At 41.3% G+C, this 25,067-nt stretch overlaps 2 protein-coding genes across 2 annotated transcripts in view; both read left to right on the forward strand.

The window, feature by feature from the left end:
* Positions 1 to 159: 159 nt before the first annotated feature.
* LOC307236790 (aconitate hydratase, mitochondrial-like) lies at positions 160 to 20,916 on the forward strand. Its single transcript, XM_080009317.1, has 18 exons — positions 160 to 211; positions 1,278 to 1,420; positions 2,099 to 2,357; positions 2,858 to 2,950; positions 3,277 to 3,435; positions 4,691 to 4,841; positions 5,049 to 5,153; positions 5,472 to 5,563; positions 6,059 to 6,164; positions 7,163 to 7,320; positions 7,632 to 7,705; positions 7,835 to 7,946; positions 13,041 to 13,223; positions 13,343 to 13,438; positions 14,214 to 14,405; positions 16,534 to 16,666; positions 17,399 to 17,520; positions 17,907 to 20,916. The coding sequence occupies exons 1-18, from the start codon at positions 176 to 178 to the stop codon at positions 18,036 to 18,038; spliced, it is 2,346 nt and encodes a 781-aa protein (XP_079865443.1). The 5' UTR covers positions 160 to 175; the 3' UTR covers positions 18,039 to 20,916.
* A 114-nt stretch (positions 20,917 to 21,030) lies between these two features.
* polr3h (polymerase (RNA) III (DNA directed) polypeptide H) overlaps positions 21,031 to 25,067 on the forward strand; it is a 4,228-nt gene continuing 191 nt past the window's right edge. Inside the window, exons 1-7 of the mRNA XM_080009318.1 lie at positions 21,031 to 21,306; positions 21,542 to 21,656; positions 21,795 to 21,891; positions 22,116 to 22,202; positions 24,175 to 24,238; positions 24,409 to 24,640; positions 24,796 to 25,067. The exon at positions 24,796 to 25,067 is cut by the window's right edge and continues 191 nt beyond it. Coding sequence (XP_079865444.1) covers positions 21,546 to 21,656; positions 21,795 to 21,891; positions 22,116 to 22,202; positions 24,175 to 24,238; positions 24,409 to 24,640; positions 24,796 to 24,846 — 642 coding nt within the window. The 5' untranslated portion in view covers positions 21,031 to 21,306; positions 21,542 to 21,545 and the 3' untranslated portion in view covers positions 24,847 to 25,067. The remainder of the gene's footprint in view (positions 21,307 to 21,541; positions 21,657 to 21,794; positions 21,892 to 22,115; positions 22,203 to 24,174; positions 24,239 to 24,408; positions 24,641 to 24,795) is intronic.

Consider the following 25,067-nt stretch of genomic DNA (forward strand, 5'->3'; position numbering starts at 1 on the left):
TCAAACAACTTCAGAAAATATTTAAAGAATATTCAAGATACTTGCATATAGACATGTGTCTTTTTGGCTCCTCATAATTAGCATGAAATAAGCATTCCATTATAAAATAACGGGCTCGTATAATAGTCCCAGTGACGTCATAATACGGCGACACACATCTTTGTCAGTGAACAAAATGGCGTCTTATTGTTTGACTGTCGCTAGACTGCGGGTAAGAAATTGTTATTTTATAAAGAAATGTCTTCAGTCGTGTTGGCATCAAGTACTTGTGTTGAATAAGATAAACTTTGCGATAGATTGCCATCCCGAATAGTAGTGAGTGTAAAGATAGTGAGTAAATAACAGAGAGCGGCCACACCGTTAGGCTCTCCGTCAGGTCACCCTGTCCCGGTGCGACTCTCACAGCGATATGTGGAAACTATCAGAACGACCTCAGATTTGTCAACAGCATATACTCATTTACCACACTACCGTTAATATATAGGTATTGATCTTAGTTTGACTAAACTGTGTCCGGTCGTGGTGTCAAGTGCCCAGCTGTTGGCAAGGTGATTGCAAGGTTACTGTATTTGTTGTTGCGCACATCCTCAGTGGTCCTCTGATCCTATACCATAGACTGCTGATGGTGACAAGACATGTTTTACATTACTGTCGTGCAAATTGAGACCACGTCATTTTGTTTTATATTCACATCCTGTCAATCTAGATGATTTCGCACCGTGTCTCTGTCCAGAAGTAGACCCATCGTCTGCACTAATTTACACACTTTCAGCATATAAAGACGGGCATTGAATTGACTAATGCATTTGCTGGATTTTGCAATATTGTTTTTCTGCTGCTTGTTGTGGGATCCTCTTGAGTTGTTCCTATTGCTTCGACTGACTTGTCTAATGGCGCCCTGTGCAGATTTTTCATGTTGTTTGTTTATTTATTTAAACATAGAGGCTGGTGAAATTCGGCGAGGGCCCCTGAGTATATTTAGAAACCTAGAAATGGCATTTGGTGTAGCCGAGTCTGTAAAATTTTGTATATGCTTGTGGTCTGTATTTGTGTTAGTTATAAAATACATCTACTGATGCACATACTTGGACACATACTATAGACCTCATAGATTTTTATACCTACCTCCTTCTGTATAGCTGTTGTCTGTGAAACCACACCCTTTACCCTAAATGGTGTAAAGTGTTGTTAAATGATATAAATGCTGGCCCAAACACTCGTGAAATGTAGCTTCTGCTTTAATTACTTCTATTTGTTCCACTCTTCTCACCTTTTAGCTGGCCCTTGGAACAGGGGCGAGGCGTATTCATGTCTCTGCAGCTTTCAGTGCTAAGGCGCAGGTGGCCATGAGCCGCTTTGAGCCTGGCTGCACTGTCAACTATGAGAAGATGCATGACAACATCAAAATTGTTCGTAAGAGGTAAAACGCATTTGCATTTGCCGTTGAGATGTGAGGGTATGACATGTGTTAGAGCCACACTTTGAGTGTGTTGATATTTACAGTGACCAATCAGACCACTTACAGATCTAACTATTAGCTGTAACTATTTTTTATTATTATTTCTTTTTCTCCCTTATTGATTTAGCTGACAGGAATTGTGTTCATAAATCATCGTATCTGCAAAGTACCACAGTTGGCCACAAGGTCAACTTTCACCTGTAATCCATGGACAGGTGTCTGATGGCTATGTATTTGTTTAAACTGATATTTGTTGTGGATTACTTTTTCATACGAATATTTTAAGTCAGTTAATGAGAAGTCATTATTGATCATTTTGAATTAATTAGCAAACCATTTGCATGTCAGATTATATTGACATAACCCATATTCATAGAGCCTTGCTAATATATGAATAAATAGAAGTGACTAATATTTTCAATATAATATTTTTTAATTAATGCAGGCAAGTTGCATCTGGACACTCATCCATAATCCATGAAATTGCTATGCAGGACTAAAATATTACTAATATTAAATATTCATATATTGTATATTATTAAATACTTATCTTTCAGTGTATGTTATAGCCCACATGGAAAACAACTGCTATTGTATGTGCCGAATTTTACAGTCGTAACATACCCATCCACTCCGTAGGCTGAACCGCCCGCTCACCCTGTCTGAGAAGATTGTTTACGGTCACCTGGATGACCCTGTGGGGCAGGAGATCGACCGCGGTCGCACCTACCTGCGCCTGCGTCCAGACCGCGTGGCCATGCAGGACGCCACAGCACAGATGGCCATGCTTCAGTTCATCAGCAGTGGGCTGCCCAGGGTGGCCGTACCCTCCACCATCCACTGTGACCACCTGATTGAGGCCCAGGTCGGAGGAGCTCAGGACCTGCAGAGAGCTAAGGTTTGGACAGAGGATCGGCATGGGGCTGGGGAGTGTGAAAAAAGAAGAGGAGGGGGGCTGTATAGTGGAAGTGCAGTCCATTTAGCTCCAGATTGGAACCATAGTTCATTGTCCTCCTAGAGATGTGCATTTTCACTGTCACATATTTTTAGGTTTGTCTAATTCAAATGCAACATTTCCTTGTATTTAAAATTACTATTGTATTGAATATTGCATATAATAATGCTGCTATTTTAAGTTGGTGGAACCTTGACTGCTGCTCCAAGGCAAATACAAGTACCATAAAATTACATTTCTATATATTTATTTATATTTCCGATTGGCCAAGTGTGCTGCATAGTCATGGTGCCTAGAGGGTGAGTTGAGTAACAGATTAGGTGATTGTTTAAGGACTGTGGACAAGTTTATTCTTTGCTGTGTTATGTAAAGGGGGATGGCGGGCTAAAAATAGCTTGTCCTCAACCAAAGCCCTAACTGCTGACCTGTTAACATTTAACCAGGACATCAACCAGGAAGTCTACAACTTCCTTGCAACGGCTGGAGCCAAATATGGTGTTGGCTTCTGGAAACCCGGCTCTGGGATCATCCATCAGGTATGCTACTGTTGTTTTTGGATGCCCTGCCTGAAACAAAGTTTGATATTTTGGACTATATTTGTCTCTATATGACAACAGTTGTGACTCAAAACATTCTCCATTGATTACATCTAGACCAACATATATGAACTGGATACAGATGGTGTTGGGTATTGGATACCATCAATTTATAGCTTTGGATTCCAGTCGTACATTCCATTCCTCCTTCATTAGTTGAAGGCTCTTGGAGTATTCCATTCCACCAAATCGATTTAAATCTTAATCAGAAATGTATGAATGTTATTATTACTGTCCATGGATGACTGTCTTTTCTGGTGTGACAGATTATCCTGGAAAACTACGCCTATCCAGGAGTGATGTTGATTGGCACAGACTCCCATACACCAAACGGTGGCGGCCTGGGTTCTATCTGTATTGGAGTTGGAGGAGCGGACGCTGTGGACGTCATGGCCGGGATCCCCTGGGAGCTCAAGTGCCCCAATGTGAGCGCCGTGCGATGCCAGTTTTTCCCCTCATTTTTACAAGAGTAGGATTTCAATAGTTTTTTTTATCTTAAATTTAATTTACTTAAACTAAAAAAATAAAGTATTTCAGGGTTCAACCAGGTCCTTGGGGTGCTTGAAATGCTGGGTACCGAGAAGTCTAAAGTAAGAAACCTTGAAAATAGTCCCTTTTATGCTGAAGTGCTTGAAAAGTCCTTGGGAAAAATAACGTGATCATTGAAAACCTGTGATATTTACCCTGGTTTTGTTATTCAAATCGGAACGTGATAAAACATTTCTAGAATCGCTTTTACAACATCGATTATGCCAGGGAAATCCTACATGGTTGGAAATAGACACTTGTCCGGCATTTGTCATCAGTGGGAAAGGTAAAACCTGTGTTTCTGCCCCGAGTCAAATGACCCTGCAATAGACAGGTTTTTATCGGCTCCACCTTCGATTGGCTCTGATGTGAACATGACACCCGGGTCGACACGCTAATTCTGGCCCCTTTACTGGTGCTATGCGATGCGCATTGACGTTACATACGTTGGTGCATTAATAGACAGGAATATCCATGTATCATTCAATCATTTTTGCTACAGTAGCTCTCAGACCAGACAGGCTAGACTTCACTCCCCATGTGCATCAATGAGCCCACGGGCACCCATGACCCTGTCTCCGCTTTAACGGTTGTCCTTTCTTGGACCACCTTCAGTACAACGTCGGTACTAACCACTAAATAGCGGGAACACCTACAAGACCTGCCGTTTCGGAGATGCCCTCATCCAGTCGTTTAGCCATCACTATTTGGCCCTTGTGAAGGTTGCTCAGATCCTTACGCTTGCCCATTTTTCCTGCTTCCAATGCACCAACTTCAAGAACTGACTGTTCACTTGCTGCCTCATATATCCCACTCCTTGATATGGGCCATTGGGACAAGATGAGCAATGTTATTCAGTTCTCCTGTCAGTGGTTTTAATGTTGGCTCATTGGTCAATGGCTCATCGGTGTATATAATATTGTACAATGAGATTAAAATTATATTTTATTTTGACCAATAAAAGTTACGTTGAAAATTCATTATATTTGTTTTGTGTTAAGTCCTTACAATAATAGTGCCTAAAAAAAGTACTTTAAAGTCCATGAATTTCATTTTGTGATGCCAAAATGAGCCCTGGTATTTCCTTAACATTGTTTTCTCTTTTTGCCATATTTTTGCCCTCTATATTAATCTTTACATCTATCTTTTCAGGTGATTGGCGTGAAGCTGACGGGCAGCCTGTCTGGCTGGACATCTCCCAAGGATGTCATCCTGAAGGTGGCAGGCATCCTGACTGTGAAGGGAGGCACAGGGGCCATTGTAGAGTACCATGGACCTGGTGTTGACTCAATCTCCTGCACAGGTAAGGACGATACTTTCTTCGGGTTTTGGGTATGAATCATTTATGTTCAAATGTTGTTCATCTCTTTACTGTTACTCAATCACTTTCAGTCTTAGCGCCTCTTGTTATAGAGCAATCAACCCCCCTACACACACTCCTCGTTTTAAAGTATTCTATTTTACATGGAGGCTTGGGGTAAGTTTTCTGCCCCTCTTTTTGTTTTTCCAGGTATGGCCACAATATGCAACATGGGAGCTGAAATTGGAGCCACCACCTCTGTGTTCCCTTACAACCACCGCATGAAGACCTATTTGGAGAAGACTGGCCGTGGAGGTCAGTGTTGACAATTCTGAATTCCCAAATATACTCGTTAGACTATTGATTGAGCGACAAGCAGCTTTTTAGCAGAAGGGAAAGGGGCCCAAAATAGGACCGTACTATGGGTCAAAACCAGAAAATATAAATTTAACGTTGAAAGATCTTCCAGTCAAAAGAGGCCAGTCCTCATTGTCAATAGGGAGAGAAAAAGGCAGTTGTGCGCTATCTAGAATGTGTCCCAGTTTATCACATTGAGTTTGCTGAACATTAACTATTTTATTAAAAAACTTAAAATAATCAAGCCATTATTCTCTCTTGTTTACCCACTCATAGAGATTGCCATGTTATCTGATGAGTTCCAAGACGACCTGGTCCCGGATAAGGGCTGTGAATACGACCAAGTCATTGAGATAAACCTGAGCGAGGTGAATAAACACCCAAAACAGTTTGTTTTCTTGAAATTATTGGTAGAACTCAAGACACTATGCCCACTATATACACTATACACTATATCCATTTTGATCCCAGAAGCGGGCGTGTTTTCATCTTCATTAAGTCTTGTTGAAGGAACTACCTCCACTCTCCAGTTAAAAAATGCATTAGTGATGAAGAGATGGTTAAGATAAGATAACACATTTGATTTATTCCGATGGGGAATTCAGGACCACACTTTACCATAGTTGACATACTTTTATATATGTCTTATGGGCTAATTTTGTAATGTCTGATGGATGCATAAAAAAACATGGAAATTGATTAATTAACATTTGAAAACTGTTAAACTCTGTGAAACATTCCTACATCAAATAGTTACGTTTACCATCCGTACGTTGTATGATCAATGCTAAATCGCCTTTGACTGCACCTGTTCCATCTGGACTGAGCTTTAAACTCTAAACATTTCTTTCCTCCTGAATCAGCTGAAGCCCCACATTAACGGACCGTTCACCCCTGACCTGGCCCACCCGGTTTCCGAGGTCGGGGCAGTGGCTCAGAAGAATGGCTGGCCTCTGGAGGTCAAAGTGGGTCAGTATCTGCCCCATGGCACGATACGGTTACCAATACATTCCAAATGGAATGCTTTGTCTTGTGAAATATGATACCTGCAAGCGGTATTACTGACCCAGACCACGACCGGTTAACATTACAATTCTGTCATTTGGTGGCTACACTCACAGCGGGATATGTTCCCAGAATGCAGAGAAGATTATACTAGAATCACAGCCTTATAATATAAATAGGGAATCATTTCATTATAATGTGTATAAAGAATGTGTTATTACACTCTTGGTGGATTATTGTGGTGACTGCCCCAGATCTATATTCCTCCCTCTTTCTAGTAAAGCTATACTTTCTATTATATGAAAAGAAATATGTATCTCTGTAAGTCAGGTTTCTTAACAGGCCCTTGAGGTACTTGAAGTAGTTGAATTTTGTCTTCGAAAAATGCAGTACCGGAATACTTTGAAAATAGCCTCCTTTGTGCTGAAATGCTTGAAAAGTCCTTGAATTTAATAATTTGATAATTGAAAACCTGTGAAACTAAACATTTTCCAGAATCGCTTTTATGAATTCGATTTTGTCAGGGAAATATACATTTTGTCAAGCACGGTTGGAAATTAACGCATATAATAGTAGATGATGAGATGGAAAAAAATAGACTGACATTAGGATTATATTTTAATCAATAAAGATCACATTGAAAATTTATTATTTGTTTTATATGAAGAAATGGTGCTTAAAAAAGGCACTTTAAAGTCCTTGAATTGTATTTTGTGATTTCAGAATGAACCCTATTAAGAGTACTGATATTATCTGTCATTGGGTTTTGCTTCTTTCCTGTTACTTTTAATTGTATGGGTTTTGGGAATAATTTAAACCAGCTAAAGTGAATCAGCTAAATAAGCCATAGTTGTTTAAATAACAGAATCTTCAAATTTTAGGGGGGAGCTACCCCCGTTAAAGCATTATGGTGGAAACTCTTGTGTGTCCTGACTCCTTTGTCTTGTGCCCTCTCTGTGTAGGTCTGATTGGCAGCTGCACCAACTCCAGCTATGAGGACATGGGCAGAGCTGCCTCTCTGGCCAAGCAGGCTCTGGACAAGGGCCTGAAGTGCAAGGCCCAGTTCACAGTAACCCCCGGGTCTGAGCAGATCCGCGCCACCATCGAGAGGGACGGATATGTGAGTGTTTCACATTTTCCTTCATTGGGAAAATGCAAATTAACAGTTTGAACTTTCATCATGAAAATAGTAACCTCCTCCAACCAAGTAATGATAATGCCTAAGGAGTGTCGGTTGCACTTGAACGCTCTGCTTCTTTATTAAGTGTCTTCAAAAGAGACTTGGACCAAATTCACAGCCTTCCTTTTCGTCTCCAGAGGATTCTGTTGTATGGAATGTATTTTCCTGAAAGAAACATCATACGTTCATCAACATCAACATCATAGCTGTTACGGTATTGTCTTATTTTCATGCCCCCCTCTTCTTTCCAGGCTAAGATCCTGAGTGATGTTGGGGGCGTGGTTCTGGCCAATGCCTGTGGACCCTGCATTGGCCAGTGGGACAGGTAGGCTCCATGCTCCGTTCCTGTCCTCCTCGATGGAAACATTGCTCTGTAACTGGGTTGCACAGCAGACTGAACTGTTTCTTGTATTTTTACCCCCCCCCCCTTTTTTTTTATTTTATTTTTTTATAGGAAGGATGTGAAAAAGGGAGAGAAGAACACTATAGTCACGTCCTTCAATAGGAACTTCACTGCCAGAAACGACGCCAACCCTGCCACCCACGCTTTTGTCACCTCTCCTGAGGTAAAGAGCGGGAAAAACATGAGTAGTTACAGTAAGAGTGAAATTCTGTGTCAATATTTTTACATAGTTTTACAAAATGGATGAGGTCAATGATTACATTTTGTGGAATTGTTCAAACAAATCATCTTGTATGATGAGACTACTACCAGTACTATACACCGATCAGCCACAACATTAAAACCACTGATTTATGTAAGTGAAGTGAATAACATTGCTCATCTCATTCCAATAGCAACTGTCAAGGTGTGGGATATATTAGGCAGCAAGTGAACAGTCAGTTCTTGAAGTTGATGTGTTGGAAGCAGGAAAAATGGGCAAGTGTAAGGATCTGAGCCACTTTGACAACAAAACCAAAAGTGGTCCAAGGAAGGACAACTGGTGAACCGACGACAGGGTCATGGTCGCCCAAGGGCTCATTGATGCGCGTGGCGAGTGAAGTCGAGCCCGTCTGGTCCGATCCAACAGAAGAAGAAGCACAAATTGCTGAAAAGTTAATTCTGCTATGATAGAAAGGTATCAGAACACACAGTGCATCACAGCTTGCTGTGTATGGGGCTGTGTAGCTGCAGACCGGTCAGAATGCCCATGCTGACCCCTGTCCACCGCCGAAAGCACCTACAATGGGCACGTGAGCGCCAGAACTGGACCATGGCGCAATGGAAGAAGGGGGGCCTGATGAATCATGTTTTCTTTTACATCATGTGGATGGCCGGGGTTAGGGTCCGATGGAGCATCTGTGGGATGTGCTGGAACAACAAGCCCGATCCATGGGAGCCCCACCTTACAACTTACAGGACATAAAGGATCTGCTGCTAACGTCTTGGTGCCAGATACCACGGGACACTTGTGGAGTTCATGCCTTGACGGGTCAGAGCTGTTTTGGCGGCACGAGGTGGACCTACACAATATGAGTGGTTATTTTTGTTGGTTTTAATGTTGTGGCTGTTCGGTGTATGCCATCAGTGGCAGAGTCAGGTGATTTTCAATGGGGTGGCCAGGATAGGACAAGTGTTTTTTGTTTTTTTTGGGGTGATGCGGAAATCACTATTATATAAACAAAAAAACGCGTCTAACTAGAAAGTAAGTGGCTATTTTAGGCAGCTACAAGCTTACACTATATGTACAAAGTACAAGTGTCCCAAGCTAGAGTATTACTACTGTTCTGAGAGGGATCAGGGATACAGATACACAGACAGATACATAATTAAAAATTGTTTTTTAATCAATAGTCTGATTACATTATACGTAACTAATAAATATAATAAACATATACATAAAACCAAGAATTCTTGTTTCAGAATAAATGTCACTTTTCAAAAAGCTGCAAAATCATTTGAAAGTAAATCACAATAGCGCTTAAAAGACTGACTATAGAGGCCTTGCACTGGATGGATGTATGGATGTATAGTTCTCTTACTTCCAGCATGGCTGCCTGTAACCATTGGTAACCACTTTCAAAAGGAAATGCCTAATTTCTGTGCAGTGGTAGAGTAGGTAAAACATTGGAAAAGCATGAAATTACTGTTCTACTGTGATTTGTTTACCAGATCCACAAGTCCAATACAAAATTATTACATTTATGTTGATAGACATCTCATATATCAACACATAGCAATTGTTGTTTTGCACATCGGAACCATGTTTTCTTCCAACATGGTCTCAACTTTTACATTTGAGGTCTGTTTCAAAAACTGTGGCCCTCTGAGCTAGAACATAACTACTAAACTTCACGTATTATTCATTGTCAACACAATTCATTTAATTGCAAAAACTCTATAATGCCAACATTATACTTATAACAAAGGCAATAATGTATTTTCTTTTGGATCCACCTGTCTCAAACGAATGCTCATAGGCAATAATATTTCCTTTTGAATCCCTCAGTCTGCAACATGTACATATGACATGACTGTGTCACACATTCATTCGTTTAGACTCCACACTTAATACACCCAGATTGCTCAGTCTATCATCATCCATGGTAGATCTTAGGTTGGTCTTAACCAGCCTTAGCGTGGAAAAGCTTCCTTCACAGGCAGCAGTACTCACAGGTATGGCAAATTGCAATTTTGCATAATCTGAAGAGCTCATGGAATACTGCTTTAAATGGTTCAATGATTGTGGTTAGATCTACTATGCTAGAGGGCTTCTGTATACAAGATTTCACTTTCCTCTCTGATTCTTTTTGTTTGGTGTACCTCATGTCTGAGGTCTTCTATGCTAAATTCATAAATAGAGGCAAATAAGATGAGCCTCAGTAGAGTTTCGAGCCTGGCAAAATGTAGTGCTTTCAGCATTTTACTCTTGGATACCCATCATTATTTCACAATTTGGTTTTGAGAATAGTCTATTTCGCTCACTCAGCATGTTATCGAGGAAAGGGTCTACGCAGAACGCTCACCTAATGGGGCCATTACACTATGTCCATCTCACTCTGTTTTGTCTTTCTTTTTGGAATAGATTCTGCCTCAACATTGCATTGTTCACCAGTATTTAAGACTTCTTTCCAGAGCCCTTTGAAAAAGTATTTATCCCTGTAATCTTCAAAACAATGCACAAGGGCTTCAGCTAGATCCGTAGATGAATCTAAAACAAGAGATGGAGACTGAAGAATGTCAGAGACATCTTGCAAAACCAAAAACCTTAGTTCACGTCCTCCAAAAGGCCAATGAACAGTTCTATCACCGCTGTTTTCTGAAGCTATTTCTTCAAGGACACGGCTCATAGCAGGTAGTCTATTAAAGGGAACCTATTACGCAAAACCCACTTTTTCAGTGCTTGTCCACATACTGTACATTCGGGTCTCTGACGGCCGACTGACATTCAAAATGTGAAATAAGACAACCGAGTCAGTTTTTTGTGAACTGTCTGTTTCAGAAAACATGTGGTGAGATAAGCCATTCAGATTTGAAGCCCCTTCCTACGTCAAGTGGGGCGTCAATAAAATTAGAACCACGCTCCATCTGAGTAACTCAAAGCTAAGCTGCTCTGTTGTTGGCTTAAAGAGCGGCATAAATTTTATATAAGAAAAAGGATTTAATACCAACTGTCCGTGACAAAACTGCAGAAGGTGTGTGTGTGTGTGTGTGTGTGTGTGTGTGTGTGTGTGTGTGTGTGTGTGTGTGTGTGTGTGTGTGTGTGTGTGTGTGTGTGTGTGTGTGTGTGTGTGTGTGTGTGTGTGTGTGTGTGTTCCTCCAAACAAATCCATAGATGTGTTTATTTTCCGACGTTTCTGTAATTGAGTGAAACAAACAAAAAAAAAAAAAAGCCCCAAGCCCCGTCGTATCCTGTGGTGCTCGAAGCTCCGCACTGCTCCGGACACTGTGGTGCAAGTCGGAACAAACTTGTAAATGAGGCCTTGTATATCTAATAAGGGAAGATTGAAGCAACTGGATTGCTTATTTCTCCCCTCAAATTAGTTCAGAAACAGATTTTAGTGAACTGATAAGGTGAAATCGGTGAAGGTTTACAGAGAAATTCTACGCAATCCAGAGTAAAGCTCAAATCCCATTGGCTCATAGAACTAGGGGCCTTAGAAGTGTGGCTCCACCCACAATAAACACCTATTATGGAACACTATGGTTTTGAGGCATGTTACAATGGCTTGAATACATAGTGGTAAACAGAGTGGTATTTTCAGCAAAAAACTTGAAAAACGTGTCGGTGACCTCAGACCTTATAAGAACTTGTTGAAAAGGAGTATAATAGTTCCTCTTTAAGTACAAAGTACAGTACGGCAAGCTATATGCCGGCAGGTCCGCCTTAAAGGTCTGCTCTACCACCTCCTTTATATGAGATTGAACGCCGGAGTGCTTGCCACTCATAACGGAAGCATCATCGTAGGCTTGCCCAACCAGGTTAGTTCCGTACTCAAGGCCATATCTCTCAAGGATTATTTTGACGCCGTCCATTCTATTCTCTCGGACACGATATCTCAGGTTGAAGGAATTTCTTCAAATTTGGCACAAACGTCCACTTGGACGCAAGGATGTACTGATTGGATTTTGGTGGCCAAAGGTCAAGGTCCCTGTCCGTCCCATTCTCGTGAACACAATATCTCAGGAAGCCTGGAAGGAATTTCATTACATCCGGCAAAAAACATCCACTTGGACTCAAGGATGCACTGATTGGAATTTGGTGGTCAAAGTTGGAAGTCACTCTGACCTCACAAAACATGTTTTTGGCCATAACTCAAGAATTCATACTCTTAATAATGAATTTCATACAAATGTCTAAAGGATAAAGCGACGAAGTGGTGACATTTTTTGTCCATAAGGTCAATTTCACTGTGACACCATCATGTTCTGCAAAAACACCTTTCTCACAATTATTCAACACTATAACTCAGGAACAAAAGGGGAGATTGTGACCATATTTCACATTTGGTCGGATACTGAAATGGTGACACTAATCTTGGGTGCCCACTAGGGCGCTGCGCTTATCGGTGTTATACGATTATTTCGCGTATCAGCGCTCATGGTCATCAAATAAAATTAAAAAAAATTGAATTTGTAAAATACTAAGCATGTTATCAATACTTAGTCGGACGCTACAAAAATGAAAGTGTCTGCTCTCCCCGTTGTAAAACTTCTAACACCTTTGTGCCTCCTGAACAGTTTACTTATGAGAGATAACATGACCTTGTTTTTGCACGATGCATATTTACTATTTTTTCCTCCTGGCATGCTAGGGGCTCTACATTTTGCCAAATAGACACAGTTATGGGTGGAATAATTAAAAGCATTGAAAAGCAATCTTCCTTCTAATATTATTAGTTTACCTCTAATCATTTTTTGGTTTACTAGACTTGCCAGTCTTAAAGTCAAGTCTCCAGAGGTACTCGTGGGTGCAAACCTAATTGGGCGTGAGCCCACCTAAAATGCATCCTAGGTGTGTTGCGGCTGTACAGAAATGGTTCCGCCTCAAGGCACGGCATTAACGACTGGGGTGGCCCGTACGGTTGCCACTGCCACCCCGCAGATCCGCGCTTATATGCCATTGCCATGCAATTTCTGCAGACAGACCGATGTGCATAGGTGTTTTGTTTTAAAAAGGATGTATGACTATTACCTAAATCATTCTGATGTATTGTAGATTGTCACTGCCATGGCCATCGCAGGAACCCTCGACTTCAACCCTGAGACGGACTACCTGACAGCCCCCAACGGAGAAAAGTTCAAGCTGGAGGCCCCCACCGGTGACGAGCTGCCCAGCCGGGATTTTGACCCGGGCCAGGACACCTATCAGCACCCACCCACAGAGAGCAGCAAAGTCAAGGTCATTATCCGTTCTTCTTGAAAACAAAGACAGGAACGGTAGACCAGAAAACACATTTCGTAGGTTTGCGTTGATGATTATATGATTCTAAACATTTTGGATTCTGCACACACACAAAGGTGGATGTGAACCCCTCCAGCAACCGTCTGCAGCTGTTGGAGCCCTTCGACAAGTGGAGCGGCAAAGACCTGGAAGACCTGAGGGTCCTGATCAAGGTGAGGGGCCAATGAAGGGGAGCTGGGAGGGGTGTTTATTAACTATACAGTGCAGCTTGGTGAGAGAGTATGATGATGGAACTCGAAGAAAAGAAAGCCCTGCAAATGCAATTCAAAGAGAGGTTCATTTTGAAGAAAACTAAAACTTAATTATCACAGAAACTTATACACACTGTGCAATTGCAAGAGTATTGCACAGTATATCTCATGTTTTAATCTAAAATGTTGAATTATAGGAGTGACATAATGTGGAGCTTTTAAAAATACTATACCCTCAAATGAGACCTGGATGATATTTACATCTTAATTTCCGTCCTTAGTAAGTGGAATTGAGAGGATACAAATATATGACGAGGATATTTTGAAAACAGACTGGAGCAGTCCTAAGCAGCTAATTATGATAGATAAAAAAAAAAAAAAAAAAAAAAAGCATGTACAAAGGATACCAGATATAACACAAAGTACAATATTTAATGCTGAGAAAAGACTCTCTCACTTCAAACTCATGATATGAGGTTCAAATGTCAGATATCTCTATTTTTGGACTCTGCCCCTGGTAGTTTGCTCACCACAGGTAGTGTGTTGTCAAGGTCCTGTGTGAGGATCTGGTGCAAACTAAGGGACCTTTTGTCTCTATTTAATATGAGGATCATCTATTTTTGTTCCTGTTTTTGTTTTGTTTTAGTTTGTTTTTTTCATCTCTCCTTCTCCTGTCTACCTCCCGTCTCCCTCCATTCCTCTCTCTCTGGCCATTCTTTCGCTCGCCCACACATAGGTGAAGGGTAAGTGCACCACGGACCACATCAGCGCGGCCGGGCCCTGGCTGAAATTCCGCGGCCACCTGGACAACATCTCCAACAACCTGTTGATCGGAGCGGTCAACATCGAAAATGATGCCGTCAACAAGATCAAGAACCAGCTGACCGGAGAGTACGGCGGTGTGCCCGACGTGGCACGCCAATACAAGGTGAGCCCTGGCACGTGTGCCCTCTCTCGGGGTATATAGAATCAAAATCATTCCGCCAGGTACAGTTAGTTAAGTACATTCAGTATACTAGGAATTTGTTCTGGTGAGGTTTGGTGCGTTTCACTACAGACAATTAGCATGAAAACAGTCTGAATAAATGGAGAAAATAAATAATAATAAAATAGAATAAACAGTTAGTCAAAAGTAAAAATTGTCAAATATATACAAATGAATAACTATGTACTAACCAGATTTTAATAATATGTACAGTGTAATGCCGTTGTTGTACATGATAAATCCCATTATTTACTTTATTGATTATTGACTGATATGATCATTTTATACAGTATACCAGTTTATCAAGGTTGTTATTGAGTCCCTAATAAGTTACCTGCTGGTGTTGATATTGACAATGCTCATCAAAATACATGGTACTATAAGGAAGTATGTGACTTTATTAGCACCTTTCAAGAGCAGGGACGTCACAAAGTGCTTCACAGAGGTAGATAATCAAAACATGCATGCATACATACATACAGTACATACATAAAACACAATAAAAACAGAAAACACAAAGAGACCTGCAGGTGACATAGGGCTAAAGTAGATGTAGATGTAGATCTTTAATGTAGACAGGTTGCTGACCATGCAGAGCTCTATAGCTGATGACAAGAACTTTAAACTGTATTCTGAATTTGATGGAGAGCCAGTGAAGAGCAATAGGAATCGGTGTCAAACCCTTCGGAGGACCTGGTCAAGAGTTTAGCAGCAGCATTTTGCACTGCACGTAAATGATCGCGGGATGTTCTGCTGAGGCAGGTGAGAAGGGAGTTGCAGTTATCAAGGCTGGATGTTTATAAAAGCATGAATTTACATTTCCATCTCTGCTTGAGACACAATGTTTCTCAGATGGGGGGGGAACAAACAAAACAAAAAAAAAAGAGCGAATTAAAAACTTGACATGTTTTGTCCCGACTCTAGCCCTGGTCTATAGTGACACCTCAATTTCTTACGGAGGATTTAACAGACCGTGTAAGACCAAGACCATCCTTAATCTTAGGGACAAGACTAGGAGAGGCAGAGATAATGATAGCTGTTTTGTCTGCTTTTAGCTGTAAGAAATGATCTGCCATTCAGTTTTTTATAGCGTTTAGGCAGTCATTTAAAACTGATAATATAAATATGTTTTGGGGTGTAAAAGAGACACCATAGGAGATTCCTTTAGAGTGCCTTATTAACTGTCTATGGGGAATCATATACACAGCGAACAGGATAGGGCCAAGGACTGAACCTTGGCACACCACAATACAGCGTATCAGATGAGGCGGCAAAGCTGCCTACAGAAACTGCAAAGCTCCTATCAGAGAGGTAGGAGGAGAACCACTGCAGGGCTGACCCAGAGATACCCACCCACTGTTCAAGTCTCCCAACCAAGATACGGTGGTCAACAGTATCAAAAGCTGCACTGAGGTCCAAGATCACCAGAGAGCATTCTCCTGTGTCACCATGCATCATAATATCATCTGAGACTCTTGAGAAGAGCTGTCTCTGTTGAATGCAAATGGCGGAAGCCAGACTGAAACTTACCAATAATATTGTGCTCATCTATTCAAGGTTCAAGGATCAAGGTTATATTTTTGGAGAATCGATTGAATAGCGTCTTGTTTGAATTGATCAGGAACACGACCAGATAGCAGAGAGTTGTTGATGAAAGAGGGCACAGCAAGACCAAGCGAGCCAACACTATTTTTAAATAGAGATGTTAGTAAGGGGTAAGAGGAATATTTCATACGGTTAACCATGTCAGTGAGATCTTGGGGTCTTATAGGAGACAAACTCTCCAGGATAACATTTACATTTACATTTAGTCATTTAGCAGACGCTTTTATCCAAAGCGACTTACAAGGGAGAATAACATTCAAGCTACATTGCGACAGAGACATTAGTGTAACAATAAATACGGCTAAGTAGTGCTAAGTAATTGTAGTAGTTCTAAGTAATTGTAAAAGAATCTCGGAAAATAAAGCATACATACATTCATACATATTTGTTTGTTTGTATTTTTGTTTTTTGTTTATTTGACCTATCACATTTTTAACTGGGAACATATGTCATGGTCTTTCCCCAGGCCAACGGGGTGAACTGGGTGGTCGTGGGGGACGAGAACTACGGCGAGGGCTCCAGCAGAGAGCACGCAGCCTTGGAGCCACGGCACCTGGGAGGACGCGCCATCATCGTCAAGAGCTTTGCCAGGATCCACGGTACGTTTCATGGGATACAGGAACACAGAACCAACAGTTGTTTTACCACTGTTTTACCACTGTACCTTTCAGGGAAGAGCACACAGCATTTCTCACTTGACGAAACAGACGCTTGAAAGCAAAATGGAAAGCAGAGAATTTAGAAGAGTCCCTGTGGAAAAGACTTAAGAATGCACCCTGCTATTGGGGTTTGCGAAAATTCTTGCCGTTATTTCCTCCTGATTTTTATTTTTTTATTTTTTTTATTAGATACATTTGGGAATCTGGGTAAATGCATTTTCAACTTTTATCATCTGCAATTATTTATTAGCAAAGACCAAAGTCAATCACTCTGTGTATTTAGACAATGAGTCAGATATCGTAGGGTTGGCGGCCTCCATTTTCAAGTAAGCACAATTCAAAATACAATTTGTTAAGTATTACTTGCTTGAGGAGACAGCTTTTCAGCAACTCTGATTTTGTGAGGAAGGGCATGCTGACAAATCATCATGAGTCTTTCTTTGCCCAAGAGGACCGAGCAGGACAAGAATCAATAACGTAGACAGTGTAAGCATTGTTCTCCATGACCTTGTGCTGCTGTGAAACGGATCCTTCCACCAAGGCGGAGGGCCCCCTTTTGTTACAAAATGCGAGTTCAATCTTCCCGCACTGTCTTTTGTCCCTGCTCTGGTCTTTTTTTTTTTTTTTTGGTTTGTTTTCACCCTCTTCATGCTATTCACCCTCTTGTCGCAGAGACCAATTTGAAGAAGCAGGGCCTACTGCCGCTCACCTTCGACAACCCACAAGACTACGACAAGATCCGTCCTGACGACACCATCTCCATCACAGGACTCAAGTCCCTCAGCCCTGGCAAGGTGAGCCACATCGTCTCCTGGTGGGATTATTTATTCAGTACAGCCTAGCCTTTTATTAATCATTTACAATGAACGGCCTATTGATGGTGTTCCTATTTCCTTTGAGACGCTATGGTTTCCACTCTGGTCTAAAGCAGGACAATCCCTGAAGTCCCAGTGATGTTGTAACGTTTTATGGATGAAGACGTATCGAGGGCTCTACACTCAGATCAGACGTTTTATGTAGGCTTCACAGGGTCGTTACAGTCAGGAAGCTGAACAAGCCCACCCTTATCGCTCCAACATTCACTCTGATGGTCTCCTGGTTGTTGTTGTGTTTTGTTTTGTTTTGTTTTTGTTTTTGTTTTGTTTTTTCTTTTTTTTTCACCCTCTCTTCTTTCCTCCAGCCCCTGGTGGCCGTGATCAAGCACAGTGACGGTGGCCAGGAGTCCTTCTCTCTCAACCACACTTTCAACGAGACCCAGATAGAGTGGTTCATGGCCGGCTCAGCCCTCAACAGGATGAAGGAGCTCCAGTAGTTACTGCGGAGAAGGGAGACACGGCAGAAGAAATGCAAACCAGGGGGCGAGGGGTAAATGAGTGTGAATATGCCAAGTGTGAGTGAGGGCTTTCACAGAGGAGAAATGATGGGAAACGGTAGCCCAATTTTTTTTATTTTGTGTTTCGGTTTGCAAAAGACACCTGTAGACATGCAGCACTACAGGAGGAAGTATTTTGATGCTGCCCACATATGTACACACACAAGGTCGCTGTACAGATAAAAAGCGCACACACGTACCCCTACCCACATAAGCAAATGGAAGGAAACGCACGGATACACAAGTACGCGCATCGTTTTGTGATGAGCTCTGCACCCAGTGTTTTTGTTCCCAGGCGGCGTCCCTTGTTTTTGGCAGAACTCCCCGGTCTAACTCATATTTCTTAGGCTTGTTTGGCATTCATTGACTGCGGTCCCGTAGTATGAAGCTTTCCATAACCTCAAGCGCAAACACATTTAACACGCATTCTCACACGCATTCAGACACGCACACACTCACTCCACTTACTCATCTCCACTAGTGTTTCTCTAAGTTCTTCTTCTCTTCTTTTTTTATCCATCCAACAGTATGATAAGCTGGTTAGCCCCGGGTTAACTCAAACGAATGTAATTCCACTTTCACCAGACCGCTCCTTTGTTGTGTCACTAAGTCTCAGATTGCATCACAAATTCTAATAGCAAGTATTGATCATGTTGCCCCTCCTCCATCAGGCTATGGGATATGTTGGCTTTAGACGCCATGTTGAACAAAGTTATGTTCCCTGCTCTGCCACACACGGGTGACGCGCAAGTTCCATTCCCATGCTCAATATTTCTTTTGATTTCTCTAGGCTGCATTAGCATATCGTCTTTGTGAGAGCCTTCCTCTGCATGGCCGAGTCCACATTGCACACTGCTATTGTGTTTAGTGCAAATTCCTGCCATGTTTCCTCTTAACTGAATGTGTCCTCTGTGTGTTTGAGTCAAGGTAACGCCTGTCTCCCACTCTCTGCTTGTGCCGTCCAAACTCCAACCCGACATTATAAAACTGAGGGGATGTTAGAAATTGTGATTTGTGTTTTTAGTTCCTAATAGCACAGGACTAGTAAATCTGTCAATGAACTGAATGTGTTTTTTTTTTTTGTTTTTTTTCTTTTTTTTAAATTATGCTAGTTCAGGGTCTGGCCCTTCAGTAGCCTATGAAGACACGTTGTCTTTTTACGAAACCACAAACTAAACGCACAATCTAGTGTCCAGATGCCTGTACACTGGCACTTTGTAGTGTTAGGAAAGTAGTGCTAGGTTCCCATTGCCATGCTCTGCAAATATTTCACTACTTGGCATCAAACGGTGTTGTGTGTGTGTGTGACTGACATATGTTATACAACGGGTGATATTCGTTTTAATTGTATTTAAGAGTGACACGATAACTGTATTTAAGGGTCAAATTCAGACTGGTTAGATATCAGGTCGACCATCTCGCCAGTGATGTAGATGGAGTCTGGATCTGAATCCTCCAAAGATTTCCCTACTTAGAAGTTCCTCAGTGGAATTAATAATTGGCCACATTTCCCATATTTCTTGGCCACAAAATCCCCTATATATAGAAGTCATAATGAGCTTATGTATAAATGATGGAAGATATATATATAAATATTATTGCTGCACTTTGTGTAGGGGCGTGTACATATAGGTAAGATATTAATATATGTAGAGAAAGCGCAGGAGACGTGCTGTATGCTGCCTGTCTGAATGCAGACCCTTGTGCTCTGTCTGGTCCACTGTAATATAATGATAACAACCCCTGTACTTCGTCAACATTTTTCCACAATACCCCTCCTCGCCATTCAACAAAAACAAAAAAAAACACTTTAAAAACAACGCAACATGCATTTCCGTGCGTTTTCGCCGCAAATTAAAGCATAGAAATTTGATTGTAAATGTTGGTTCTTTATCGTTGTTGCGGAATTCGGACTGATCTTGTTTATCGAATGCTTTAGTGTTGAGCCCTTGATATTTTAGTGGGGATTTTTACTTTTCCTCATTCCTGGGAATTGAAATGATTTGAAAACGGTGGAAGCCGTAAAGGTTTGCCTCGAGAAAGATGCAGTTCATTCAAGCTTGTAAATCGATAATCCAACATTTTCAGGATGATGACAACGCTTTAGAGATCTTCCTTCAATCAGAGAGTGCTCACTGCTAACAAAATAAATCGTTCACACTCTCATGTTTAATGCAGTAATCGCCAAAAATGCCTCATAACCACAGCTCATTCAAAACATGAATATAAGTCTGCAAGAAATTGTACAATATCAATTCTCCAACTATTCCCAATTTTACCAGATGAATGTTTTATTGTTTGATTATTAACATGTTATTTGTGACTGCAGAACTTATTTAAAACACTTAATTATCCTCTCAACAATACACCTTTTCTCTATACATTCTGCTCTGATCAAGCAGTTTGCTTATACTGTGATGTTAGGTAATGCAATGTTCATGTCATCTTGTTGCTGAAGCACTGCTGTAAACAGATAAATCATATTTAAAATGGCATAATCCCATAGCATTGCATTTTTTTTATATTCAGATGTGATCAGGATGTGTCTGTGATGCTTTTGGTTGACTCCCATCACAAAATGTCAAACTAATGAAAACGAATTAATGTACCATTAACAAATTCTGTGACTGTCTTGTCTGATGGGGAGAAGTTCTCCATTGATTCTCTATTGGATTCTATCGTTTTGGTATTTAATCAGATTTATTTTTTATGTGGGTGATTTGCTTACAGTGCCGAATCTGGCAAATTCACAGTGACAAACAGATTTCCAATATGAATGGTAAATTAATAAAGATTATACTTAATGTATGAACCCTCATACTTTGCTTGTGGCATGCTTATTAAAGGGCAATATTGTGAGATGCACTGTTGCAAACATCTTTCTGTCGGAGTGGACACATTCCCCACGAAGGCAAGGCAGACTGACATTCACATGAAATCATTTTTAAGGATGAACTTAAAAATGATTAAAATCTGGTTGGGGGGGAAAAACCTGCCAGATATTTAAAAAAAAAAAAAAAAAAAAAAGAAAAGCCTGTGCCTTTAAATTTGCGACATGCCGTAAATGGATGTTCTGCCGTATATAATCACGTGGGGAGATGTGTCTACTTTTACGTTGTCCGTCAGGGAGCGTATTGTTTATTTCAAGGCATATACAATTAAATGAATAAATATGCAGTCCTGAAATATAGGTAGATATCGTGCCCAGGTAAGTCAACCCTGACAGCTTGTGCTCGTGCAGTTTGCAGCGGTCGTCTCGTAACGAATGCGAGGCCCGGGGCGGCTGACGTTAAGTTCACAAACAGCAATGGAGGATGTGTGTGTGTGTGTGTGTGTGTGTGTGTGTGTGTGTGTGTGTGTGTGTGTGTGTGTGTGTGTGTGTGTGTGTGTGTGTGTGTGTGTGTGTGTGTGTGTGTGTGCGCGCGCGCGCACGGTGTGTCCAGCGTCATGTTCGTGGCGGTGGAAATGGTTGACACGGTCAGGATTCCCCCGTGGAACTTCCAGCGGCAGCTCAACGACGCCATCATTGAAGAGCTAAACAAGAAACTGGCAAATAAAGTGAGTTTGTAATCATTTGTGTGTGTACGTGGGTGGGGGCTGTGCGGTGTACACGTTGGGGAGCGGAGCACCGTCGCCCCTTCCCTTGCCCAACATGAAGTTTAGTCGTGAGCGAAAACGACACTTCTGCCTCCACAGGTGGTGTATAATGTCGGTCTGTGTATCTGCTTGTATGACATCACGAAATTGGAGGACTCCTATATATTTCCAGGGGACGGAGCCTCGCACACGAAAGGTATTGTTATTTTTAATGTTTGATACATATGGCGTTTTTAATTTTTACTAAGTGTCCCCATATAGTACACAGGCAATCAAATCCATGGCTTACCCTTATTTGTTTATTTGTTTTTATTTATTTATTTGAACCTTGCACCCTGTTTACTATTCTTTTGCATTCCGAAAATCTCGATTCAAAACCATTTTGAGCTTGTGAGGACGCCAACTTCCCTCTGTTATCAGTTCATTTCAGATACGTGGTGTTTCATCCTTTTCTTGACGAGATCCTCGTGGGGAAGATCAAATACTGCAGTCAGGAGGGAGTCTATGGTGAGTCGCGTCCGTGGTGTGGCTTTATTTCAGTCACCCTGATTCTGTGTTTGTCAGCTCTCACAGGGCTGGGTGTCGTTTAAAACGTTACGCCAATAACTTCACTCCAATAATGGTTCCTCGACAATATATATTTTTTTCAGTGACATTTTTCTTGTTACTGTACCAAAATTGCTGACTTAAAGTTCCTATATGTTTTTGATGTCACTGAAGAGACTATTTAGGTCACAGTAGGGTGACTGTGAGCCCTGAAAAACCTCAAATTATTTTTGTGAAAAATTCTCCTGGGAAACACGTGGAAATGATTAATTAAAAAATAAATGAAGATGTTTCTATAAAAATGTGGCTTTATTAATATAATCTGAGGATAGTGCTGGAAAATGGAGAATACTATTGGTGCAGACGTGAGTGAGGCTTGACTTTGAAACAAGCATCTCAGATTAAGTGAGTCAATTCAAGTGGAAATATTGGGACACACTTTTTTTAGTTTCAAAGGATCAGGAAGGAAATCTTAATTATTAACATGATGCTGGCTTTAAAGAGGGAAATAATATTTCAAAGTTCAAAGTGTTTTATTTGTCAAGTGTACAGTACAACACAAGGTCATTCGGTACAATGAAATTCTTGGGGCATGACAGGCAACAACTGTGTAGTGGGCACAATAAATAAATTAAAAAAAAAATATATATATATATATATATATATATATATATATATATATATATATATATTATTTATCATTATTTTTTTTTTTAATGAAATAAGAGTAATATAATATATATTGCTTTGAAATCAACATTTCTGCTGGCTCAGTTTGCCACAAGCGATCAGTTATTAAATGAAACCAAAATGGTCCAGAGAAGATAATCTGAGCTATTTCACCAGGACTGAATCCAATGAAGGCGCTGGGGCAAGGGAATGTTTCTGTCTTATGCTAACATTAACTTCCATGTAATATCTTTATATCTAATATAAAATGGGCTTCATAAACATGAAATGGGAAATTTCTTGAGGAGTTTGAACTCTGACTAATGCTGTGGAATTTGTCTATACTAGTATTGAATTCTGACAGACCCAGCACAAAATGTAACACTCCCAACTGCTTTCTATGCACATGACAGGGTGCAAGCCGTCCTTTGGCGTGGCTCCAAGACAACTGACTGCACAGACAATAAAATTCCACCCTTGTGTCACATTAAACATTAAAATCCACATTGTTCATAAATGGAAGAAAAAAACTGATTCTCACCATGTCTAAGTGTCTGGAACTTTCCAACACTGCATTTCAAGGTTCTAAGGATGTCTTAAAGAGCTGGTCTGGCAGGTTATGAGTAACTGGAATGTTAGTGTATGTATTGTATTTATTTACAAAAAAAACAATGAAGTCTAAAGAAATATCACAAGAAATTTGTGTTGAAAATAAAAAAAACATGTTGGGGTTTGTTCTGGAATGAATTTGATTAAACTGAGCAAGTTTAGCTCATCTTTATTCTGTCATACACACACACACACACGCATTATGTGCAGCTACAGCGGCCAAAACTCACGCAAATGGAAATGTGTTTTTCACTTTTCCCATTAACGCTTGTCCTTCCTCCAGGGAGCAGCTTACAGCACATGTGGACCAACTTCAGTGTACATCGCTGGTCAGACCATGTTCTTGTACATGTTTTTAGTGCCTGTTCTTACCATGATATATGGAGGAAACCCCAAATGAGCATGGGGAGAACATGCAAACTCCACACAGAAAAGCCCCTAATCAGGAGATAACCCTCAGGAGATAACCCTCAGGAGTGCGGTGCCAACAGCGCCCCCAGGCGTGAATTAAACCCAGGGCTAAAAATGTCCCGGTGAAGGAGGCTATGTATGATTTGAAAGTCTTCCAGTGACCCTTCTTCTTGTTTCTCCCTCTTTCGCTTCCACCCTTGAATCCTGCGGTAACATTGACTCCTCATACTTTTCTTTTTCACAGTGACCGTGGGGTTCTTTGACGACATCCTCATTCCTCCTGAATCACTCCAGCAGCCTGCCAAATTGTATCCTGGACTTTCCTTTCACTGTAAAAGATATACAACTACAGTGAACGGTTGACGTTTCATCTGCTTGTGATGACAAGTTTCTGTTGAGGTTTTGTAAGTTTTAAATGTATCTCCAGGGGAATCCCTCTGAAATAGAAGCACTAGCTTTTCCTCAACCGTCCTCTCAGCGACGAAGCGGAACAGGTTTGGGTGTGGGAGTACGAGACAGACGAGGGGGCTCATGACCTCTACATGGACCAAGGAGAAGAGATCCGTTTCCGGGTCACGGACGAGGTCTTCCTGGACACGTCGCCAACGGGGCCCACCGCCGCCACCGTAGACGCCCCGCAGCCCGGCCAATCCACAGCACCCCCCGCGGAGGACAGCGGGCAGAAGAAGGAGGCGCCGTACACCCTCATTGTACGACAGCCATTCTAAATGCTTTCTCAATCATGCTCAGTCTTGGTTATTTGTCACTTTTTCAAGATATCAGTTTGTTTTTTTTGTTGTTGTACACCTTACCTAAAATTGGCTCATGCTCGCCTTTCTCCCTCCCTTTGTTTTGTGTTCTTCAGGGGACCATCAGTGAGCCTGGGTTGGGCCTTTTGTCATGGTGGAACAGTTAAGAAAATGAACCTTCCTGGTGAATATAGTTGGGTGTGTGCACAGCCACCAAAAATGTTGACGGTCAACAATCTTTGAACTGACGGACATAAGCCGCTGCTGAGCTGATCCTCTTCATGAAGATTGTGGAGCTGTTGCCATGGACGTCGATTGCACGGCCTGATGTTACCGGTCTTCCTTTTACCCGGTGTTGGAATACTGGAGGAACGTGGTACACAGCGGC

The sequence above is a fragment of the Zeus faber genome (genome assembly GCF_960531495.2).
Source record: "Zeus faber genome assembly, chromosome: 11".
Taxonomy (NCBI): domain Eukaryota; kingdom Metazoa; phylum Chordata; class Actinopteri; order Zeiformes; family Zeidae; genus Zeus; species Zeus faber.

Excerpts from the sequence above, each read along its gene's own strand:
- LOC307236790 (XM_080009317.1), top strand. The coding sequence starts at position 176 with ATGGCGTCTTATTGTTTGACTGTCGCTAGACTGCGG. Across the intron at positions 1,421-2,098 it reads ATCAAAATTGTTCGTAAGAG|GCTGAACCGCCCGCTCACCC; the intron begins GTAAAACGCATT and ends TCCACTCCGTAG. Across the intron at positions 13,439-14,213 it reads ACCTGAGGGTCCTGATCAAG|GTGAAGGGTAAGTGCACCAC; the intron begins GTGAGGGGCCAA and ends GCCCACACATAG.